At 65.6% G+C, this 22,766-nt stretch overlaps 2 protein-coding genes across 3 annotated transcripts; both read left to right on the plus strand.

Annotated features, from left to right (window-relative positions):
• Nucleotides 1-5,952: 5,952 nt before the first annotated feature.
• LOC106037661 (glycine receptor subunit alpha-4) lies at nucleotides 5,953-14,023 on the plus strand. 2 transcript variants are annotated; one of them, XM_048077023.2, is made up of 10 exons: nucleotides 5,953-6,146; nucleotides 7,927-8,060; nucleotides 8,265-8,332; nucleotides 8,513-8,736; nucleotides 8,856-8,938; nucleotides 9,200-9,340; nucleotides 9,423-9,637; nucleotides 10,200-10,349; nucleotides 10,895-10,999; nucleotides 12,542-14,023. In XM_048077023.2, the coding sequence occupies exons 1-10, from the start codon at nucleotides 6,070-6,072 to the stop codon at nucleotides 12,827-12,829; spliced, it is 1,485 nt and encodes a 494-aa protein (XP_047932980.2). In that variant the 5' UTR covers nucleotides 5,953-6,069; the 3' UTR covers nucleotides 12,830-14,023. The 2 variants fall into 2 exon arrangements, with proteins under 2 accessions (XP_047932980.2, XP_047932986.2); XM_048077029.2 differs by lacking the exon at nucleotides 10,895-10,999 and having other exon boundaries at nucleotides 5,954-6,146.
• A 3,039-nt stretch (nucleotides 14,024-17,062) lies between these two features.
• GLA (galactosidase alpha) lies at nucleotides 17,063-22,201 on the plus strand. Its single transcript, XM_048077068.2, has 7 exons — nucleotides 17,063-17,249; nucleotides 17,711-17,885; nucleotides 17,987-18,164; nucleotides 19,586-19,677; nucleotides 20,614-20,775; nucleotides 21,085-21,282; nucleotides 21,503-22,201. Exons 1-7 carry the CDS (start codon nucleotides 17,095-17,097, stop codon nucleotides 21,764-21,766), a joined length of 1,224 nt encoding a protein of 407 aa, XP_047933025.2. The 5' UTR covers nucleotides 17,063-17,094; the 3' UTR covers nucleotides 21,767-22,201.
• Nucleotides 22,202-22,766: the final 565 nt, after the last annotated feature.

Genomic DNA, 22,766 nt, shown 5'->3' on the forward strand with positions numbered 1-22,766 from the left:
GCTGGTTTCAACCACCCGTCCTCACCCGCCTCGCCGCCTCGCTTCACCCATCGCAGGGTGGGAACCCCCTGGGCTGGGCAGCCCGAAACGGGACCTGGAGCTGCCCGCGGCAGGCAGGGATGCCCAGGGATTTTCCTGCCGTGCCAAATCCCCGAGTCCAAGCAGAGAGGAGCAGCGTCCGTCCGTCCAGCTGCCTCCTCCCGGCGGTGCCAAGGACGGCGCCTGGAGCTGGCCCCGCTCTCCCGGACTGGCTGCGCTCGCCGTGCTATTTGTATTCCTGGGTTGCTGCGAGGCTGCAAAGTGTGCTAATAAAAATTAAATTAAAAAAAAAAAACTGGCTGAACCCATCAGAGGACGGGGAGGCGAGCTGAAGGACAGACGGACAGGACGGTGTCATGGGACGACGGAGGAAGGGCAGGGCTGGGCCGGAGAGGAGCTGGGCAGAATCCTCGCCAGGAGTGAGCGATGGGCACAAGGCTCGGGCCTGGGGCAAGGTCCCAGCCCCGGGCTGCAGGGATCAGCAGCAGCAGGACCCCGCACCCTACCCTGCCCTCTCTGCTCCTTCCTTTCCCACTCAGGTTTCTAACTCCCCACTCGGGGCCAGGTGTGGGTGTTCCCGCCCGCTGCGGCGTTCCCAGGTCCGTGGTGGCTTTGGTGAGGAGCTGGTGCCAGTTCCCCTGGCTGGCTTTCCAGCAGATTTGCCTTTCATGTCTCCTGACTTTCTCCTTGACTCTGCTTCACGAAGGAGGGCAAACAGCCACCCGGCGCTGACGCTCCCCAGGCTGCTCATTACTCTCTCGCTCTGCCCTCCGCAGGGTCGTCTTCCCGAGCGGTGCTCATTTACCTGCCGGCAAACCCGGGGAGCCAAAGACGGACACGGTTCTGCCTCCGCGGAGCTGACGGTGCCTGGGCAGAGCAGAGGCAGCCCCGGCTGGCCCTGCCGGCAGCTCTGGGCACCACGTCCCCATGCAGGGACACCAAAGGCAGCACCGGGGCCGGGCGCAGCCCTGGGCACCCCTCTGTGCCAGCAGCTGCACCGGGACCATCGCCATCGCTCCCTGGGGACAGCAAGGTGACGAGATGTGGGCACAGAGAAGAGCTGCCTTTGCCGGGACGCCAGCAGAGCAAGAAGCAGCAGAGGGCAGGCCAGGGACACAAACCGGGGGTCCCCACGCTCCCCGTGCCCCATCCCTGCAGCCCCAGGGCAGCAGCCCAGCGGTGGCACCCAGCACGCCGTCCCCCCCCCAGCCCACGCCGTGACGCCGCTCGGCTCCGCAGGACACCGGTGCCGCCGTGGCAGCCCCGATCCCCCGGGACGCAGCCGCTGCCCGAGCTGCTGCTGTTTGCCTCTGTGCAGCAGCAGGAGGCTTTGCCGTCTAATTAAACAAATCCTTCATCTCCTCCGTGGCAGCCGTGCCAGGCAGGGGAGCAGCGGGGGGGGGTTGAGTTCTCCTTCCTTCGCTCCCCGCCTGATGCCGCAGATGTGTAACGCTTCGCCTTCCAAACCCATCCTTCCGGGGGGGGCTCTAGCAAATAAAAATAACCCCTCGCGGTTCGGCCGAGCCGGGCAGCCTGTGGTTAACGCCACACAGCGCCGCAGCACGCTCCGCTCCCGCTGCTCTCCTGCTGCTCTCGTGCTCGGGGACCGCTGGGGCCGAGGGCAGGAGCGATGCGGAGGCGAGGAAAGAACCGGAGCTCGTGGGATGCTCATCGCCATGGCAACTGCAGCTGGGATGCACGGGGCCGGGCACCCCAAAACGGGGAGGTGACCGGGGACCACGGTGCCTCCACCCCATCCCTGTACAACAGCACAGCGCCCGGCGCTGGCCAAGGCATCGATTTTCCGCAGCTGCTCCTTCACAGTCTCAGAAGCCACAGGGGACTGGGGACGGGGGAGGCACGGGGCAGAGGCTGGGGAGTCTTGCGGTGTGAAAATCCAGCAGATTTTTCTCCTAGGTGGTTGGAAATGCTGCAGGTGGTGGGAGCGGCGGGGCCCTCGCCAGCCAGGGCCATTGCTGGGAATATCCTGGCCGGGAGGCAGCCCTGCCCACGGGCATGCCCCAGCCAAAGCGGCCTCCCCTCAACTTCCCCAGCAATTTGGGGACAAGGCAGGCAGCAACAGGGTGACCCATGGGCGAGGAGAAGAGACACAAAAATGAGCAAGGGCCAGGTCACCCTGGGGCGGTGAGGAGCCTGCTGAGGGTTTTGGCACTTGTGCCAGGCTTTGGTCCCGGACCCGGGAGCCTCGTTTGACACTTATCTAAATTAAATCTCCCCTTTCAGCGTGCCCGGCTCGCCAAGGTGACGGGATCATCTGGTGAGGTCGATCCGGCCTTCAATCTGTTTGCATCTCCCTCCTCAGCTGCTCCATCCGCAGACACGATCCCCAGCCTGGTGGAGGTGGAAGATGGAAGTCGGATGGAGACCCAGCCATTCCTCCCGTTGCCCCAAGCGGGCTCCTGGCGGCGTCCATCCAAAATCCCCCATCCCCACGCTCTCCCCCAGAGGGGCGTTTTGGGAGCACAGCCCGGCGAGAGGTGCCGGGTCCCCGTGGAGCAGGAGCTGCTGGGTGAGCGGGAGCCCAGCCCCATGCCCTTGGCGGGTCCGGCGGCGCGGAGCATCCCTCTGCAGCCGCCGCCTGCAGCGCCCGCCCCGCGCCGTACCAGCAGCAGGGGTATTTTTAGCTTGGACAAGCGCCACAGAGCTGGAGAGCGACGTTAGCTGGAGTTCGGGCCGACGTCCCGGTTCACCTTGCAATCTCCTCTGTGGCCGCCCTGCCCGGCTGGGCGAGGCGCAGCGTCCCGGTGGCACCGCCGGGCTGCCCGTCAGCCCCTGCCCCCTGCCTCCTGAGCAGATCCCCGTGCCCCCACGCCTGGGTGAGCGTGAACCATGTCAAACTTTCCCCAAAAACCAAAAGGGTTTGGCTCCAGGCATGCGTCCCGCGGGAAGTGTCTCTTCCGGCTGTTTCAAAGTCAGGATGTTGGGCTTAAATTCCTGAAAGCGGGACTCGTTTTGAACTACCACATGGCATTTACCCCTAGAAAAACAGGGACTTGGCAGAAATGGCCAAATTTTGACTTCTTTGAGCCACATAACCAGCACCGGGGCCCCGTGTTTAGCAGCACCGGAGGAGAAGCCCTGTGCCTCAGCCAGGAAAGCGCTCCCGGCCCGTGGTGCAGCCTCCGTGGGACACGTGGGGACCGGCGCGGCTCCGGGAAGCTGGACGAAGACAGAAGCCCCCAGCTGGGCACACGCTGGCCGCCGGGGCAAGCAGCGGGCTGGCGGCCACGCACGGGCACGCTTGGGAAGGTCTTTTCTGCAGCAGCGATCTCACACCCGATTAGATGCCTCCGAACGTCTGCGCAGTGGGCAGCTGCCCGTGTCCAGCCCGGGGACATCTTCGCTTCTGCAGTAAATTTCCAGTCCTACAGCAGCAAGGGAGGGAGAAGTGCGGAGCTGGCTCTGGGCACTCGGGTGCTCATCGCTCACACCTGGGGACTCCCCAAGGTGCCCACGTGCTCCTGCAGCAGCCGAGAGGGGGCTTTGGGGGGAATCCTCCCTCCCGGAGCCCCTCAAGCAGGAGGGGAGCTGCAGCAGGTTGTGTCAAGCCCACCACAGAGCTGTGTCCCCCGAAGCTCCTGCCCCTCACGCTGCAGGCACCCCAGGGATTATTTGGGGCCGTGTTCCCAGAGCAAATCATCTCCTTTGCCCGCTGCCTCCCTCCCTCTTCCCCGTGGCACTCGTGGCACAAAATTGATCTTAGAGGCAATTGTTCATCCCGAGATCGAGCTTAAGAGCCTGTCAACCTTTTCTGTGAAAAAATAATTACAAAAAAAAAAAGACGTTTTCAAGGAGTTTAATCACTCAGCCACTTGAAATTGTGTTGGCTGGGAAGTCAGTACAACATTTATCAGGCAGGATTAAATACAGAGACGTGGCAATCCGGGGGCCGAGCAGCAGCGAGGGGTCGGGGTCCAGGCGGTGTGCGTGGGCAGAGCCCTCCTGGAGGCTCTGGACCCAGGCACATTTGCTGCGGGCAGGAGTCCGGCCCCAGGGGAACAGTTTGACGTGAGCTCAGAGACAGGGGAGGAGAAGGAATCAAAAATAAATAAATAAAAACGTGTTTTCCTCCCTGCCTTAGCAGCCCCAACCTCTGCTGCCTGCGTCTCTGCCATCAGCAGAGCCTGACACCGTCCCCAGCAGCGTGACGGGGCCGGGGCAGGGCCGGGGCACCCCCGGGAGCGCCGTGCTGGCAGCCCCGGCTCTGCACCAGGCTGGCGGCGAGGTCCCTGCACCCTGCCCCCGGGGCTGGCTGTGCCCGGCGCCTTCGCTGCTGGCAGGAAAACCGCCTCGTGCTCCTCTCTGGGGAATAAGGGACGCAGATACGCAGCGCGGGTGCCTCAGTTTCCCCACGGGGGGGGGAGGCTGGGGCTGCCCCCCTCCCGCAGCCGGTGTCAGCTCGGGTTAGCTGGGACAGCCTCTGGAAGAGGAGCTGTCGTGCAGCGTGCGCTTGCTCGGCCCCCCCGGGCTCCGGATCCTGATTGCTCCCTCCCAGCACCGCGGCCCCGCAAACATTAATGGCAACGGTAATCGGAGGAGACTGCTCCCGGCTCCCGGGGCTGCTGGCGAGCAGGCGGGGGGGCTGCCGCACGCCGCCTCGCAGCTGCGTGCCCCCCGCCATGGGCTGCAGCCCCCTGCCCTCGCCCCTTCGCTGCAGAATCCCCCCCACCCAAAACCCTGCTGCGCACGGCGAGCCTCGGTCACGTTTCCTTGCTACAGCACGCGCTGCGGGGAGCGCTCGAAAGCCTGCGCCAGCTTTCTGAGGAGCCAACGCAGAGCCCAGCAACGCGCCGCCGAGATGCAGGGCCCCCCCCTCTCGCCCTGGGGCAGTCGGGCCTGGGGGAGCCCCGCACCTCTCCTCTGGGACGTCACCGGCTGTCCTGCACGGGTCCCCACAGCGAGGGCTTCGTACAGCAGCTCCTAGCCATTACCACAGTGTAATTAATACAGATAAATGAGATGAGCCAGGCGCGGTAGGGTGAAGGGAAACCTGAACGGCGTGTCCGCCGGGAATCATTTATTCTGCGCTTTTTTCCCCTTTTGAAATCCTGTCTGCTTCCCTGCAAGTTAATCACAGGCTGCCTGGGCCCAGGGGCAAGGCTCTGCGGCTCGGCCGGGTGCCCCAGGGGCTGGGACAGAGGCAGCCGAGCAGCCCCAGCGAGCCCGGGCGATGCCAGCCCGGCGGGCAAGCGGCTCCTCAGCCCCTGCCTCAGTTTCCCTCAGCTGGCAGCCACCGCAGCCCCCCTGCCACGCACAGCCCGCCGCCCACGTCGCCTCCCGAGGCTCCCCGAGGGACGGGGTTCCCATCCGCCAGGCCCCCCGGCAAAAGCGAGCGCTGGGCACCCACTGAAGGGTGCTGAGCCCCTCGGGGTCCTTGCCCCTGCGGGGCAGCCCAGAGCTGGCTCGGACCCCAAACCAGGCGCCCCGCAGTGGGGCAGGACGAGCCCAGCTGCTCCCCACGCTCAGCCGGACCCCCCAGCCCCGTCCCGTCCCTCGGCCCCGTCCCGCTGCTGCTCCCCGGGGCACCCCGGCGCGACCCCCGGCTCCCGACCCCCGGAAACCCCCGGGCCCGGCTCCTCAACCCCCAACCCCGGGGGTCCCCGGGGGGGGTCGCCCCCTCCAGGACCGCCCCGTCGGGTCCCGGTGCCGGTGCACGGCGGCGCTTCCCCGCGCTCCGGGACGGGCGGAGAGGGGGGAACGGGGGTGGGGGGTCGGGAGCGGAGCCCCCCCCCCGGGGCGGCGGGGCGGGGGTGGGGGGGCCGGGGGCGGGCGGCTCCCCGCCGCCGTGCCCGCCTCCTCCCCGCCGCACCGGGGAAGCTCCGCCCGGCTCCCGGTGGCCGCAGCCGACCGGCGCCCACCCCGCTCGCCCCGGACTATGAGGAGCGGGGCCGGCCGGGGGGCGGCGGCGGCGGCGGCCCCGGTGCTGCGGGATCGGGAGCGGGGGAGCCGCCGCCGCCGCCGGCCGGGTCATGCCCGTGAGCCCGGGGCGGCGGGGCTGCGGGCTGCGGGATGGGAGCGCTCCGGGCCGGCGCCTTCGCCTTCCTCCTCCTCCTCGGCTGCCTCCTGCCCCGGCGCGGCCCTCTCAGGTGAGCCCCTCGAGGCCCCCCCCCGGTGTCCCCCGGGAGCCCGGCCCTCCGCCGGGACCCCCCCTCTGGGCTTTCCCCGCGGAGCCCCCCGTCCCCCCGGAGCCGGGCGCAGCCCCGGTGCGTCAGTTTGGGGTTTTTTATTCGGGGGGAGGCTCAGGGTGGTCCCAGCCTCAGCCCCCAGGTGGCCCAGGCCAGTGGGGTGCCCGTGGGTGCGGGAGCAGCCCCCCGGGTGCAGGAGCCAAAGTCCCCAAATCCCTTTGTCCCCTCCCTGCCAACCTGGGTGCCACCAGGACGAGGCGGGACGCAGGGGCCAGCGGGACGGGCAGGGGGCTGGCAGGGGACCCGTGTCCCTGGGGAGCAGGGAGCGGGCTGGGGGGGGCTGCGGTGCCCCCAGGGCTGAGCCCGCTCCCCGTCCCAGCACCCGGTCCCCATCCCAGTACAGCCGGAGCGGCACAGGGGGGACTGCAGTGTTTGTGGTGCGGAGGGGGGGGATTGCATCCACATGGCACCGCTGCACAGGCAGAAAATGCTGGGATCAGGATATTCCTGGGCAGCCGTGAGCCTTCTCCAGCCCCGCCAGCACGGAGGTGCTGAGCTGCGGGGCCTGGCAGTGCCCTGCCAGGTCAGCAGCAGCATCCCCGGGGGAGGCAGTGCCCCCAAAGCCCAGCGCGTGCGCAGGGGACGTGCACGGCCGCCGGCTTGCAGCGGAGCCCCGGGGGAGGCTTCGCGTTTGTGCAGCCCCCAGGTGCAAGCATGGCCCGGGCTGCAGGTCTGCTGCTGCTCGGGGGGGGCTGAGCCTCCAGGGAGGGAGCTGGGAGCCTTCCTCCCGCATGCTCCAGGGAGAGCCCTCATCTTCCTCCCCAGCAGAGGACACGGCTCACGGCCATGTGGCAAGGTCTGGCTTAACTCCTTGCTACCTGCCTTCCTGCAGCCCTCCTCCTCCTCCTCCTGCTTCTCTCCCCGCTCCGAGGGGCGCACCTCTTAGCAGCTGGTGGAGGCACAATTTCTCCCAGCCTTTTGCTCTGGCTCAAGCCCAGACCCAGGCACTCTCCACCGCCCGTCCCCGATTAAGTAAGGGAAAACCTGCACGGCTGGCTCATTTTTGGGTGGCTGTCGTGGCCGTTTCTGGCCAGCAAGGCTGCACACAAGCCCCTCGGGATGCCCCCTGATCCCCCGAGCAGAGGTAGGAGCACGGTGTGGGTTTGGCCTGCCCACGATCCCAGAGGTTCCCAGCTCCCCGCATCGCGCCGTGCTTGTGATGACGGGGTCCGTAGCCCCGAGCAGGAGCAGGACACACCAGCAGCGCTCTCAAAGCTCCCTTTGTGTCCAGAGGTCTCCAGCTAATTCCTCTCCGCCACAGCCGCGTGCCCGGCCATGTGGTGAGCGACTTGTCTCTCGCATTGTTCCTTGAAATGATCATTATAGACTGATGGAAGGAGGGAAACTGGCAGGCTAAGAGGCGTCCGCAAAAATATCCTCTCCAAGGTCAGTTTAAATAAGCCTCCATCATCCTCGGCAGCACAGCGTGGGAGAGCTCCTGTCAGCTCCTCGTGGTGCCCGGCTGGGAGGTGCTGGGCCGGTGTTTGATCCCGAGGGACACCCTCCTGGCTCTTCCCAGTGCCTGCCAGCGCCCAGAGCCCACGGCACGGGGCCATGGCCGCTGTGCCCCGTCCCCACCACGGGCACCCGGCCCCAAACGCCCTTCCTGGGGGCTCCCGCCTCGCCGGGGCACCCTCGGACATGGGTGAGAAACGTCTGACCGGCCCCCTCCGCCCCGCAGGCTGGTCTCAGGGAGGGAGGAGATCAAATCTGCCTCCCGCAGCTCGCCCCAGCCCATGTCGCCCTCTGATTTCCTGGACAAGCTTATGGGACGAACGTCAGGGTATGATGCCCGGATTCGGCCCAACTTCAAAGGTAAGGGGCGGGTGCGAGGCCTCCTGACCTGACAGCCACCCACACACAGCTGCCCAGCCCCAGGGGACGGGCATGGGCCTCGGGGGCTTTCCCTGGCGGGCTGTGGGGGTCCCCACAGGGTGCGGGGTCCCTGCCCGTGTCCCCGAGGTGCTGGTCTCTCCCGGCCAGCAGCGAGAGGTTGCGTGCTGCCTGCTCGTTTTCCAGGCCCGCCTGTCAACGTGACGTGCAACATCTTCATCAACAGCTTCGGCTCCGTCACCGAGACGACCATGGTGAGGGGTTCGCCAGGGGCTCCTCTCCTGGGGGTGCTCTCCCGGGGAATGCGCGAGGCCCGGCGCCCACAGGGCCCGCGGGGATTGCTGCGGGCAGCACCTCGCTGCTCCTCCTCCTCCCCACCTTCCTCCTCCTCCTCCTCCTCCTCGTGCCCTGCTGACGCCGTGCCTCTGCCCCAGGACTACCGGGTGAACGTCTTCCTGCGGCAGCAGTGGAATGACCCCCGACTGGCCTACCGCGAGTACCCTGACGACTCCCTCGACCTCGACCCCTCCATGCTCGACTCCATCTGGAAGCCGGACTTGTTCTTTGCCAACGAGAAAGGGGCCAATTTCCACGAGGTCACCACCGACAACAAGCTGCTGCGCATCTTCAAGAACGGCAACGTGCTCTACAGCATCAGGTGCCGTGGGCTCAGCCCCTCTCCTCCGGCGCAGGGCTCGAGGGAGGGAGGAGAAGCTTTCCTCTCGCCCCCCGTTCGGCAGCTCTCAGCGAGCCCCTCCTTTTGTCTGCCTCCTCCAGGCTGACGCTGATCCTGTCCTGCCCCATGGACCTCAAGAACTTCCCCATGGACATCCAGACGTGCACGATGCAGCTGGAGAGCTGTGAGCACCTGGAGGGGTTCAAGGCCTGTTTCACCCCACCCCCCCACCCCATCCCACCCCATCCCACCCCATCCCATCCCCCCATCCCACCCCCCCATCCCATCCCATCCCATCCCACCCCATCCCATCCCATCCCATCCCATCCATCCCCTGGCATCTCCCTGCTTCTGGGGGAGGCAAGGGTGAAGGAGGAGTAATTCGGGGTGGGGGTGAGTGGGTGCACGTCCCCCTGCCCCACAGCTCCCTCCGTCGCCTCCCCAGTCGGCTACACCATGAACGACCTGATCTTCGAGTGGCTGGAGGAGCAGGAGGCCGTGCAGGTGGCGGAGGGCTTGACGCTGCCGCAGTTCATCCTCAGGGACGAGAAGGACCTGGGCTACTGCACCAAGTACTACAACACAGGTCAGCACCCTGGGGACCCTCTGCCGCCCCCCGGCACGGCACGGGGCCCCCCCTCGCCCATCGGGGCCGTCTTTCCCCGCAGGCAAGTTCACCTGCATCGAGGTGAAGTTCCACCTGGAGAGGCAGATGGGCTATTACCTGATCCAGATGTACATCCCCAGCCTGCTCATCGTCATCCTCTCCTGGGTCTCCTTCTGGATCAACATGGACGCGGCGCCGGCGCGGGTGGGCCTGGGCATCACCACCGTGCTCACCATGACCACGCAGAGCGCCGGCTCCCGCGCCTCGCTGCCCAAGGTGAGCGCTGGGGACACGCTGGTGGCCCCACAGCCCCGGGGTGGGGACAGCCCTGTCCTGGGGAGGGGTCCCCAGAGCCTCGCCGGCTGCGTGCCGGTGGGGGGGACGCGGTGCCGCTTGGGTGGATGAGCTCTGGCACTCGTGGTCCTGCAAGCAGCGCTGCCAGCAGAAACCTTTGGGGTTTTAAGACCCCTGCAGGCAGCATCTGCACCCCAGTGCTGATTGAAACACCAGGAAAAAACCTGATTGCAAGCAACAAAGTTTGGCTCCCCTCACCCCCAGCATCGCAGGGCGGCAGGAGTAAGGACAAGTCGGCGGAGGCTGGCAGCACGTCCCTCCTGGCTTGAGGGCAATTAGCAGTTTCAGAAGAGAAAAGGCTCAGCCGAAACCCCCAGCCACGCTCCCCTGAGTTTCTGGGCGTGCAGCTGCAGGGGATGGCCTCTCCAAGCTGGGAACGGCGTTACTCTGCGAGGAGGGCACGGAGGGACACGGCGGAGGCAGAAGCAGCGGCCGGGCCGTGGGACACCCCCGTCTCTGACCCCCCCCCCCCGTCCCCTCGCAGGTCTCCTACGTGAAGGCCATCGACATCTGGATGGCCGTCTGCCTGCTCTTCGTCTTCGCCGCCTTGCTGGAGTACGCCGCCGTCAACTTCGTGTCCCGGCAGCACAAGGAGTTCATGCGCCTGCGGCGGCGCCAGCGGCGGCAGAGGATGGTGAGTGCCTCCCCGCCGCTGGCACCACGTCCCCGTCCTCAGGGCTGCCGTCCCCGTGCCTGCGGGGCTGTCCCCTCCGGCACCTCGGGGACCCGTGGGCACGGAGCCCCTCTGCCTGCCCGGAGACCCCCGAGCATTTCCCTGCCCCGTGGGGATGCGTGGGGCTGAGGCACGCCGAGCTCCCCCGGGGCAGGCGCCGCCGTGGCGGCAGCAGAGGCTCGCCGCTGCGTCAGGGCAGGGAAATAGCAACAGGACCTGGTGGCACCGGGCTGTGCTGCCCAGGGACAGGGCGCCCGGGACCGGGCTGTACGGGAACGCAGAGCCTCCCTCCGTCCACCCATCAGTTCAGGCGCCCGCCCCGCGCGATGCTCAGGGAAGGCAGCCGGCACCCTCCTGGCACGGCCTTGGCGACGCCGTTCGGCACAAGACCTCCTGCCCCAGGGGCTTTCTCTGCCCCTCGGCTGCTCCCTGCCCGCGCGTCCCCGCGGCCGGGGCAGAGCCATGGGTCACCCGCTGTCCTGTTTCTGTTTGGTGCGCACCAAAAGGGCCTGAGCAGCGGGACAGCCAGCCTCGAGTCCCTGCAGCAGCTGAGCAGCCAGCACAGCGGCGAGCACACCTACGCGACGCTCTCGCAGCTCTCCAGCTCCAGGGTAAAGCACAACCCTCGGGCAGCCCCCGGGCAGCGCAGCGCACCCCCACGCCCCCCCCCCCCCACTGACCCAAAGGAGCCCCCCCCGGAGAGCTCTGCCGGCCGGCGGGGGTGCGAGGAAGGAGCCGGGCTGTGATCCGTGCAGGGCACCCGGCCGTAGGATGGAGCTACCTGTCCCTGGGCTGAAAGCAGGTCTGAGAGGGAGGGGATGCGGCAGATTTTGCCGGCTCCTTGGGGACACCCAGCTCCGTGCCTCGGTTTCCCCTGCTGTAAAACGAGGCCGACGCAGCCCCCTTGGCAGTGGTGTGAACCAGGCTGGGGTGATGGAGAGAGCTGGTCCCGGGCTGCTCCTCGGCTCCCTGCCAGCACCCAGAGCAGGATGAGGGCTCTCCCTGCCCGCTGTACCCAGCACATGCAGATTCGGGGCATTTTCTCCCTGCAGTGACACCACTGTGTGCGTGTGCTCAGGCCACATGGGCGCTTGGCAGCCGGAGACGTGGGGAGGAGACAAGGCAGGGGCAGCGGCGCAGGGCAGGCTCCCAGGCATGCAGCGGGATGCTGGGGGACAAGGACATCCAGCCGGGCAGCTGCGGGGCCGCCCCAGCCCTCTCTGAGCCCCCCCAGGGCCAGCCCTGCACCCCTGCAGATGCAGCACATGGGTGAAGCCCCCCGGGCCGGTCCCGCTGGGGTCGGGGAATGGCTGCGGCTCCCCAGGGGCACGGGGGCAGGCGGCTCCATCCCGCTGCGGCAGGGGAGCACACCTCAGCCGCACACGAGGACTCGTCTCAGCGATTTAAGCCTGTGCTGCTCTTCCCACCGGGAAATCTTGCTTAGCCGGCAGATTGCTGAGTTAAATAAAGATCCGCGGCCGCCGGCTCTCCGCATGAGAGCCCCCTGGCCGGCCGGGTGCCCACGCAGGCCGGGTGCTGCCCTTCGCCCAGGCCCTTCGGAGGGCAGCGCCGGTCGGAGGCGGCCTTGGGACCCGGCACCCACATTGTGTGGGCACAGAGCGAGGATGGGGCTCCGTGGAGAGCCCCGGAGACACGCAAAGCCCCACAAAGGGTGAATGAGCAGGCTGGAGTGAATTGCTAATGAAGCAGCTCGCTAACGAAGGGCGGCTGTCGGGGAGGAGTGCGGGTGCTGCTGGCCGGGACTCCACCTCCCCCAGTCCACCCCAGCACGTTTGTGCTGAGAGCCGGGCTGCCCAGGCACCCGGCTGGGCACTGGGGGTCCCCGTGCTGGGTTGCCAGGGCTGGGGGTGCCCGTGGGTGCACCCGGGGTCCTTCAGAGCACCCTCGCACCCCCGTGTGCCTGATCCCAGCCCCGTGATCCCCCACACCCCTGGCTACCCCTGCCAGCCCCGTGCTTCCGCCTGCAGGCTTGAGGCACCCACACGGGCGTGCAGCGGGGCTGGCACACACACGGGGCTGGCACACACACGGGGCTGGCACACACACAGGGCTGGCACATACACGGGGCATCCATCCCCAGCGCACACCCGCTCCCTGCGGGGTGCCTGGCTGACGGCGCTTTCCCCCGCCAGGAGGAAGAGCTCGCCCGCGAGAGCCGCTTCTACTTGCGAGGCTACGGGCTGGGCCACTGCCTGCAGGCGAAGGAGGGTCCCGGGGAGGGTCCCGGCATCTACAGCCCCCCCCCGGCCAGCGCGCTGCTGCGGGAAGGGGAGACCCTCCGCAGGCGCTACGTCGACCGGGCCAAGCGAATCGACACCATCTCCCGAGCCGTCTTCCCCTTCACCTTCCTGGTCTTCAATATCTTCTACTGGGTCATCTACAAAGTGCTGCGCTCGGAGGACATCCACCCGGTGCCCTGAGGCCCGAAAACGAGGGACCACCTCTCGGCCAGACGCCCCCCCGAGTACCTGGAGGCCACGAGCCCAGCCAGAGCCACGTTTGTGTCTGTCGCACCTCGGAGCAGCGGCACATCCAGGCTGGGTCTCGGGGCGAGGACCCGTGGCAGCCCCCGTGTCCCTCCGGGTGCTGAGGGAGGGGACCAGGTCCCCGTGGCCAGCTGGGGAAGGCACCCTCCTGCCCCATGTGTGGCTTCCACCCCGGGCACCCCAGGACGCTGAGCTGCTGGGAGGGCTCCAGTACCCGGGGATGCTGCGCTGCTGGGACCCTGGGGACCCCACCGCTCCCCCCAATGCCCTCCATCGCTCCGCACCCCCGTGTCAGGCTGCTGCCCCCCCGGGCTGCTGTGGACCACCATCAGCCAGGCAAGAGGCCGCAGTCCTCTCTCCCAGAGAGCTCGGAGCTCAGTCCTGGGAGATGGCAGGCAGCCCCCTGCCTGTGCCCGGCCACAGTCCCCAGCCCAGCCTGGCGAGGGACAGGGCCCCTCCGGCCCCCTCCCAGCCCCAAGGCACAGCGAAGGGTCGGGGCCAGGCAGCTTTCCTGCTGCACAGCCCAGCGCTGCCCCTGCTCTTGTCCCAGGAGCGATGTCTGTGAGGTCCTTCCCCATCCCCGACCGCCACCCGCCCTGCCAGGGCCCTGGTCCCACGGATGGAGAAGGAACACGGATGGCGCACAGCCCACGGGCAGGAGCTGCTCAGCACCCCGGGCAGGATGGGGCACACAGCCCCTCTGCCGAGGGAGGTTGTTTGGGGCTGGAAGTGGTGGGGCAGCTCGGCTGGCCCCCTTGGAGGAGCGGGGCGGTGGTGGTGGCATCTCCGCACCGCTACATCCGCACCGGCAGCCGCCGCAGGATGCAGCCGTGCTGCTCGGGAGGAGGTGGCGGCACATCACCGCGGTGCCAGGAGCAGAGAGCAGGGGGTGGAATCGCCCCAGCCTTGCTGACCCCGGCCCCCAGTTTCCTTCCCCCAGCCCCACTCCAGCCCCCGGGTGTGGTGTCCCCGGGCAGGTTCACCCCAGCTGCTCCTCCACCGGAGAGCATCTGAACCCTCGACTTCAAAATTCAGCAAGGCTTCCAGCCCTCCAAACCTGGACGTCCTCCGTGCTTAGCTGGAAATAAAAGCAGTAGGCAACGTTTCTGTAGGTCCTGCAGTGAGAAATGTGTTGATGCTCTCCTTTCCCCCTGCTCACAGCAAGCCCAGGCGGGGCTCGCGTCCTCGGTGGGGTGGTTTGCCGCAGCCCCCCAGGAGCGGGCACGGGCAGGGCAGGACGGGGATGGGATTTGTCCCTTTCCCGAGAGGCCCCGGTGCCACCACGGCACAGCGAGGGCACCCACTGACCTGCTGCTCCAGGCAGGCCCGCCTGGACACGGGCAGAGGGGTGAAGCAACTCCATGAAGCCAGCCCGGGCAGAAATGCCACCCCCAGCCCCCAGCTTCCCTCCTGCCCCCACGCAGGCATTGCCCCCTCCCTCTCCCCAATAACCTGGAGCAAAGCCCTACGCCCCCACACCCCGCTGCCGAGCTGCCCAGCACCTGCTTTGCGAGCCCCCCCCCTGCTCTGAGCCACGCGCACCCATTTCACAGATGGGCAAGTGGAGGAGAAGCGGCCCCAGGGGAAGGCAGGGCCCACCAGGACAGGCTGAGATGGCTCCGGCCCATCACCGCCGCTGGGCGCCCCCCCGTGCTGCTGCCCCACCTCAGGCAGCCTTCAGAGTCTTGCTTTTCGGGGGGAGCCGGTCGGGAGGTGATGCCGGCACGTGGACAGCACCTACGGGTGCCTGGTGGCCAACCAAACCTCCAGCACCTGCGGGTTTTTAAACAGCCTCAAGTTCCTACACAAATAAAACCGTTCTGGGATTTTCAGCGGTGTGCTGGGGGTTTCTCTCTGCCCAGGACCCTGTGGCCTGATCCGGCTCCAGCTCCCAGCTGCGGGAGGGATGTAGGGGCGAGGATGCACCAGCCCTGCAATTATGCCCAGACCTCGTTACCCCCATAGGGTGATTTGTCTGATGGGGGCCTGCCTGCGGGACAGGACCCGAGGTGTGTGTGTGGGGACAGATGTGGGGTCGGGGGGGTCTCCAGCTCCATGGTGGTGCTCGGACACCCCAATACATCGAGTGTCCCAGCCTCCCCGTGTGTCCTGGGCCGGCGCCAGCCTCAGAGCACTGCCAGCTGTCCCGGGGGCTTACGCCAACCCCGCGGTGCCACCCCGGGCCAGCGCTTCTGTCCCCAGCTGGCGTGGGGGCAGGCAGAGCTCGCAGCTGACGGCCGAGCTCGCAAGCAAGCATCAATCTCCCTCTGTGCTCCCGGCCAAGTCTCACAGATCGGCTCTGTTGGGCACCCCGTACCTCGCAGCCCCATCGCCCCGCCGGCCCCCAGCGAGGGTTTCTGCAGTGGGGAGGGGAGAAGGCAAGGCGCAGGCATGCGGGCTTGGAGCCCGGCTTGTTCTTTTGCTGGGAGAAACTAAACCCTGCGACGCTCCTGCGTTCCTCCCTGCCTGCCCTCGGTGCCCTCCTTTACGAGCAGCAGGTCTGGGCACATGGGGTTTGTTTGGGTAGAAAAGCCGAGGTCAGCCTTAAATCACCCTGACTCCAAGACCTGGTGCTTCCCAGAAAAATGGAAATAGTAAAAAAATGACACCATAATATAAACCGCATCAACTCTGCTTGCAGCCAAGCAGAGGGGCCCTCACTTCTGGCACTGTGGTGGTGAACATTTAGGGGAGCACTGCCACCCTCCGGCCCCACGGGCACCCCAGGAGCCTTTTGGGGGCCAGCAGCGGCCCTCAGCCCCTGCCCAGTGCTCCCAGCAGCCCAGCTTGAGCCAGGAGCCACCGGGACACCCGCACTGCTGCTCTCCAGCCGATGGCTCCGGTGTGTCCCCGTGCCTGGGGACAGCAGCAGTGCCCAGGCTGGGGGTGCAGCTCGGGCAGCATCCAGCCCAGGCGGCTCCGTCCCCCACAGAGCCCACAGATCTCAGCTGGAGCCGGTTTTTCCTTTCCTGCATGGTGCTGCACGTTCGGGACACGTCCTGGCTGCCGCAGGAGGCAGCCGTGGGCACAGGACCAGCAGCCGTGGCTGAGTTAATTGCCGGTGTAAATTGAAGCTAATGGAGTTACACCGGGTTAACGTGACTCCCAGATTGTAAAATCAGCATAATGGGCGCCGGCAGCTTCCTGACCGCCTGCCAGCGGGACGCTTACGGCCCGGCAGCCACGGACACGTGCAACCTGCCTCCTCCTGCTCCTGTGCGCCCATGGGTGCTGGTGCCTCCTGCCCTGCTCCCTGCCAGCCCCCGGTGCCAGCACCTTGCCCTCCTGCAGGAGGCCTGGCAGCACCGTCCGGTGCCCGGCTCTGCCCTTTTGTTGATCCTCACCCCAAAAGAGGGGGCTGGGGACCCCTGCTACACCCACAGCACCCACCCAGTCGCCCGTCTTGCTGCAGAGCCGGTCCCAGGGCAGCAAGGAGAGGTCACACACGGGACCAAGCGTGTCTGCTGAAAAAGCAGCCCTGGACCAACATGGGAGCTGCTGTCCTCGTGTGGCCTGCGGGAGGGGGACGGGTGTCAGACACACGGACTCACAGGGACAGACAGACAGCTTTCAGGACGGACCGACCACACCTGCAGGATATGGTTAAGGTACCGGGTCTGGAGCTGGGCAATTGTGTGCGACACAGAGGGATGTGGCCAACCTCTTCTCAGCGGTCTGTGGGGACGGAACAAGGGGCGATGGCCACAAAATGGAGCCCAGGAAGTTCTGCACCAACACGCGACAGAACTCCTTCGCGGTGATGGTGACGGAGCGCTGGGACAGGGAGGTTGTAGAGCCTCTTTCTCTGGAGATACTCAAGGCCCGTCCGGACAGCTACGTGGGCAAGCTGCTGCGGGGAACTGCTGTGGCAGCGGGTTGGACATGGCGGTCTCTGGGGGTCGGACATGGCGGTCTCTGGGGGTCCCTCCCAACCCCTTCAGTTCTGTGGCCGTGTGACTGTGTGATTCTGTGAGGGTTTCTAACACGAGGCGAGGACCCGAGCGCTCAGCTCGCCTCACGCCCCGTGCCTGGCACGGCCCGGCCCCGCCACCCCGCTGCCACTTCCCGCTACGCGCCCCTGAGGCGCAGCCCCAGCCCCACCGCGGGGCGGCGGAGCCCCCTAGCGAGGCGGGCCGGGCACCGCCGGCCTTCGTCCCACGTGACCCCCCCCAGCGCCACGTGACCCGCCGGTGGCCGTCATGGCGGCGGCCGTGCCGCTGCTCTGCGCCCTGCTGCTGGCGGCGGCGGCGGCGCTGGAGAACGGCGTGGCGCGGACGCCGCCCATGGGCTGGCTGCACTGGGAGCGCTTCCTCTGCGGCACCGACTGCACCGCGCAGCCCCGCCGCTGCGTCAGGTACGGCCGCGGGGGCAGGGGGGCTGGCGGTGGGGGTACAGGGTGTGCCGGTGTCCCGGTACCGGGGTGCCCGGGGTGCCGGTGTCCTGGTGTCCCGGTGTCCTAGGGTGCCTGTGTCCCGGTGTCCCGGTACTGGGGGTCCCGGTGTCCCGGTGTGCCGGTGTCCCGGTACCGGGGGTGCCGCTGTCCCAGGGTGCCGGTGTCCCGGTGTGCCAGTGTCCCGGTACCAGAGGTCCCGGTGTCCTGGTGTCCCGGTACCGGGGGTGCTGGTGTCCCAGTGTGCCGGTGTCCCGGTGTGCTGGTACCAGGGGTGTCAGTGTCACGGTCCCGGGGGTGCTGTCCCGGTGTGCCGGTATCCTGGTGCCCCAGTCCCAGGGGTGCTGGTGTCCCGGTCCTGGGGGTGCTGTCCCCGGTGGTGTCCCGGTACCGGGTGCCGAGCCCCGCTGTGCTCCCGGCCGCAGCGAGCAGCTGTTCACCGAGATGGCCGACGTGATGGCCGCGGAGGGCTGGCGGGAGGCAGGCTACCAGTACCTGTGCATCGACGACTGCTGGGCGGCCCCCACGCGGGACGAGCGTGGCAGGCTGCGGGCGGACCCCCGGCGCTTCCCCGGCGGCATCCGGCGGCTGGCGGACTACGTGAGTGAGCGCCGGGAGCGCGGCGGGACGGGGAGGCCGGGGGGGAGGTGGCCTCGGGGCCGGTGCATGAACCCCTGGCCTCTGTCTGCTCCCGGGCCCAGGTGCACGCGCGGGGGCTGAAGCTGGGGATCTACAGCGACGTCGGGAACAAGACGTGCGCCGGCTTCCCCGGCAGCTACGGGCACTACGAGCTGGACGCCCAGACCTTCGCCTCATGGGGCGTGGACCTGCTCAAGTTCGATGGCTGCAACTCCGGCTCGCTGGAGCTGCTGGCAGAAGGTGGGCGCGCAGGCAAGGTGCTCAGCAGCGGTCCCGAGCCCCTGGGGATCCGCTTTTCCCTGAGCACGCTCGTTTGAGGGATTTGCTTACAGAAGCAGGTAGGAGGCTGTGTTCCCGAGCTCAAGGTTGCTCTCTCAAAGGCCGCGAGTATTGCTGGCCCAAGTGGTTTTTGGCTGCTCAGCCTCCCCCCTCCTGGAGCTTCGCTCGCAGGCAGGGCTCGAGGCAGCAGCTTTCTCACACCAGAGGCTGCGTGGTGCTGAGCAAACACCGACTGCGTACTCCGGGGGCTCTCTGTGCGGAGTGCTGCATCAGCTCTTAGCACCACAGAGGCTTTGCCCTTCTAGAGTGCCTTTACTGGAGAGCTCAAGACACTTCACACACTTAACCCTTCATCCCTTCGGCGAGGCTGTGCCATAATGGATCAGCTGTAAGCCAGAACAGCTTGCATCAGCTGCAGAAAGGGCAGTTATCAGGGCTTTTAACAGCAAAAATTGAAGAGGAAAAACCTCCTGGGGTTTTCATTTTAAAGCCTGCCTGGGTAAATGCCAGTTCAGGAGCTGTTTGCACACAGGGCTGGCGAGCCAGCAGCAGAAAGCTCGGTAACGTGCTGCGTTCAGGGGGCTCGGCCACAGACCCTCCGCAAGCACACCCCAGGAGCAGATTTGCTGGAAGGACAGAGAGGCTCGGAAGGTGGTTTTCTGTTGACTGGGCTCTCCCTGCTGGCACAGTCAGCACCACAGCGCTTGGCAGCGGGAATCCTACAGTCCCGGCTGGGTCTGGCAGAGGGAACCTGCCCGAGCGACAATCCCATCAAAGCCAGCTGGTCCGGCGTATGCTGGCTGCTGGGGCCAGGAGCTCGGCTCAGCACCGCAGGCAGCAGCTAAGCTGGAAGCTCTTGTTGGATCCTGTGTGTAACCCAGGTGCGATCCTGAAGCGGTTCCAGGAGAGAGAGCGGGCTCTTCGTTCCCTCTCTGCTGATTAAAAGGGATGTAACAGGGCTGTCTGGGGACAAGGACAGGACAGAACGAGTGGCTTTGCATTGCTGCCCAGTCCATATGGCACAAGTCCTTCCTAAGGACATATTCCCGCAACATTAACCACTGAAGCTGTACCCAGCAGTTTGATAGATACCAACTTGTATTTCCCAGGCATTTGCAGGAAAAAAACACCACACAGCAAAACCACAGCCTCTTCCTGGGGCTCTGTCCCAGCCAAAACCAGGAGACAAAGTGATCGGTCACAGAACAGCAGGACCTGGTAGCAAAGCCGTGAAGAAGCTCGCCTTTCCTTGCGAGGCAGGAGGCTGGCTGCCTTGTTCGGCCTTGATTTTGCAAGAGTTGAACTGAAACCTGAACCTGTGACAGTAGATTAGTTCTCCGTGACCCGGGAGATTGTGTAACCTGTCTGCTCTCTTCCCTTAGGTTACAGGAGGATGTCTCTGGCCCTGAACAAGACTGGAAGGCCCATCGTGTACTCCTGCGAATGGCCTTTCTACCTGAGGCCCATGCAGCAGGTAAGGAGCGTTTCTCAGGGCTGGCATCGCACAGTGGGAGGACCAGGAAAGTGCTAAGAGTGCAGAGCAGCCTCCCAGGGAACTCGCTCTCTGCTCTGACAGAGAACAAGACTGCAAGGTGGAGGAAAAAACACTTTTCCTCTGCCGCCCGGAGGTGCACCTGAGGCGAGTCACTGCTCTGCTGAGAAGAATTTAGCAGGATCCTGCAGCACGCAGGCGCGGGCTGCTGGAGGCACAGCCTGGCTGGAGGCAGCTGCGGAACAGCAGCGTCCATCTGCTTTGTCTCCGAGGAGCTGAGCAGCAAGATGCTGGCAATGCGGGCACAGCCAGCAAACGGCTCGGTGTGACTCCTCCTGGCTGCTCCGCGGTGCAGAGTGCTGCAGACTCAGCCTTACGGTCACCTCAGGGGACCGGGAAAGAGTTTTAGAGCAGCCTATTTAATAGGAATCCTCCCTGGTGTTTATCAGCGCGTTTTTGCCAGCCAGGGTCCGTGACTGACGTTGTGCTCTCCACCCACAGCTGGCTCCCCTGCGCTGCCAGGACAGGATGTGGCCATCCCTCCCACAGAGATAAATGCATTAGTCACCGAAGGGTGTAAACCCGAGAAACTGCAGTAATTATTAGGGTGTCACACCTTAGTTCCGCTGCTCCCACCCCACCTTGGGTAAAGTAGCGTTTGAGGGGATTTTCTAACCGAGCTCGGTGGCCGCGGCTGTTCTCCCAAGGGGAGCGATGGGGATGGTGCTGTGTGGAGCACGGCAGGCTGGAATTATTGGTTAAGGCATCCCACGGAACCAACATATGCTAAATTAGCTGGCGATGGAAGGTATTCTAATAGTCCTCCCCCAAAATATTCCTGATGCAGCCTAGCTTTGTGTACAGTCTTGATCTCGCACGGACAAGCGCTCTGGTTAATGACGCTCGTTGTTTTGGCAGCCCAATTACACGGAGATCAAACAGTACTGCAATCACTGGAGGAACTTCTTTGATGTCTACGATTCTTGGAACAGCATCAAGAGCATCTTGGAGTGGACAGCGCTTCACCAGGACAGCATTGTGAAGATAGCTGGGCCGGGAGGCTGGAACGACCCTGACATGGCAAGTAGAGCAGCACCGTGCAGCGCCAGCAGAAACTCCTTTCTTCTGCTGTAGGCAGAGGGAGGGATCTGAGGGAGAAACACCGGGGCCAAAGGCTCTGAGGGGGCCCTAGGATCAAGCACGTGATGAGGGAATTGCCACCCGTGTCTTCCCCAACGGGCTGGTCTTGCTCCTGGAGCTCAGCCTATCTAACCGGTCCCCAGAGGGGGTCCCACCCTCGGCATCCTGTCATTTACCGGCGCTCAGCGCGGTGGCCCAGTTTCTCCTGGGCAGGCAGCGTTACCAGGCACTTTTCTTTTCCCGTCACAGCTGGTGATTGGGAACTTCGGGCTGAGCTGGGACCAGGCGGTGACCCAGATGGCCATGTGGGCCATTATGGCTGCTCCCCTCTTCATGTCCAACGACCTGCGGCGCATTAGCCCCGAGGCCAAGTGGCTGCTCCAGAACAAAGAGGTGATCGCCATCAACCAGGATCCGCTGGGCAGGCAGGGATATCGCATCACCAAGGTACGGCTGACCCGGCTGGGGGTGCGCGCTGGGGCACGGGCTGCCGGCCTCCCCAGAGAGCAGACGCCGGGGATGTGTGGCACAGAGAAGTGCTCAGGGCTTGGCAACAGGAGCCCGGTGTGCCCGTTTGTTCCTGAAGCCTGCTTAGGCACCCGGGCGTGAAGACCGTAAGTTCTCCCTCCCCTAATGCAAGCCCCGTGGTCTGCTTTCTCCTTGGCAGGACAAAAACTTCGAGCTATGGGAGCGGCCCCTGTCGGGCAGAGCCTACGCCGTGGCGGTGCTGTACCAGCAGGAAATCGGGGGGCCCCAGAACTTCTCCTTCTCCCTCGCCTTCCTCGGCAACGGGCTGGCCTGCAACCCCGCGTGCTCCGTCCGGCAGATCCTGCCGAGCAGCAGGGACTGGGGGGTGCACAACTGGGTCTCCTCCCTGAGCGTGGAGGTAAACCCGACAGGCACGGTGCTGCTCAGGGTGGCGGCGCTATAGGAGGAGGCACACAGACACTCTTCTCGAAAGCCTCGCCTTCTGCGCTGTCGCCAGAGGTCTGCCCGCTTCCTCCAGGCAGGATGCCTTAGTTGTGTCCTAACGCATCCACTGCTCAAGTGCTTCTCCATGGACCTTGGATCTTTTGCCTAATGCCCCAACTGCCCGACTCCCCATTGCCACGAAATAACCGAGAAAGGGTCGCTCCTCTCCTGTTTACCCTTTCTCGGGTATCTCACCTAACTGCCCTTTTCCAGGGGGCTACAAGGGCCCCAGCAGGGCACCAGCTGCTGCTGACACCCACTGCCCCACCAGCTGAAGCCACGCGCAGGACAGATGCGGCACCCTACGGCTCTTCTCCAGGCTCAGTAGGGAAACGCAGCTCGGCTGCCTCGCTTCTGCTTTGCGAGCTGGGCTGTACGGCTACACTCAGCCCCCCCCCCAAAAAAAAAAAAAACAGAAAAGCTGCCAAAGAAAGCCCACCCCCTCCCCAGAGTGTGGTGTCATCGCCTTCTACGCGCTGAACTCAGGGACTGGCCTGAATCACTGCAGTTCTCGGCTGCCTGCTTACTCTGTGTGACGTGTGTGGTGCCTTAGAACAGGGCTTTGAGGGCTGCTCCTTACCCCAGGAGGCCTCCTACCTGTGGCTGGCACTTCCCTCTAGACAACGGTTCCCCTTCCCGCTCTTCACAGGGGCCCTGGGGACTCCTTCCCAGAGAGAACTGCCTTTCTTTAGCTGCTGGCAGCAGTCTTTAGGCTAAAGTCACACAGGTTCTTATGCAACTATCACGTATGTGTCTGTTCTCTGCTGGCTGCCACACGCTGCAGATGCCTTGATTTGTTCTAATGTTGGTGGTTACAAACTCCAATTAAAGCGTTCCCTAAAAAGGGTGAAGGTTTCTCTTAGTTCTCCTGTAAGTGGCTTGCTGCCAGAGTCCAGGACAGCCCGTCCTAAAGCGCGCCACACTTTGCGGCTCAGCAGTCGCCCCTCGCTTGATGCTTA

The sequence above is a fragment of the Anser cygnoides genome, chromosome 13, assembly GCF_040182565.1.
Source record: "Anser cygnoides isolate HZ-2024a breed goose chromosome 13, Taihu_goose_T2T_genome, whole genome shotgun sequence".
In the NCBI taxonomy this organism is placed as follows: domain Eukaryota; kingdom Metazoa; phylum Chordata; class Aves; order Anseriformes; family Anatidae; genus Anser; species Anser cygnoides.

What these genes read in the sequence shown, in the direction of transcription:
- LOC106037661 (XM_048077023.2), top strand. Translation starts at nt 6,070, where the DNA reads ATGGGAGCGCTCCGGGCCGGCGCCTTCGCCTTCCTCCTCCTCCTCGGC. An exon ending in GATTCGGCCCAACTTCAAAG is followed by an intron (nt 8,061 to 8,264) that starts GTAAGGGGCGGG and finishes CTCGTTTTCCAG; the next exon opens with GCCCGCCTGTCAACGTGACG. An exon ending in GCCAGCGGCGGCAGAGGATG is followed by an intron (nt 10,350 to 10,894) that starts GTGAGTGCCTCC and finishes GCGCACCAAAAG; the next exon opens with GGCCTGAGCAGCGGGACAGC.
- GLA (XM_048077068.2), top strand. Translation starts at nt 17,095, where the DNA reads ATGGCGGCGGCCGTGCCGCTGCTCTGCGCCCTGCTGCTGGCGGCGGCG. An exon ending in CAGCCCCGCCGCTGCGTCAG is followed by an intron (nt 17,250 to 17,710) that starts GTACGGCCGCGG and finishes TCCCGGCCGCAG; the next exon opens with CGAGCAGCTGTTCACCGAGA. An exon ending in ACCTGAGGCCCATGCAGCAG is followed by an intron (nt 19,678 to 20,613) that starts GTAAGGAGCGTT and finishes TTGTTTTGGCAG; the next exon opens with CCCAATTACACGGAGATCAA.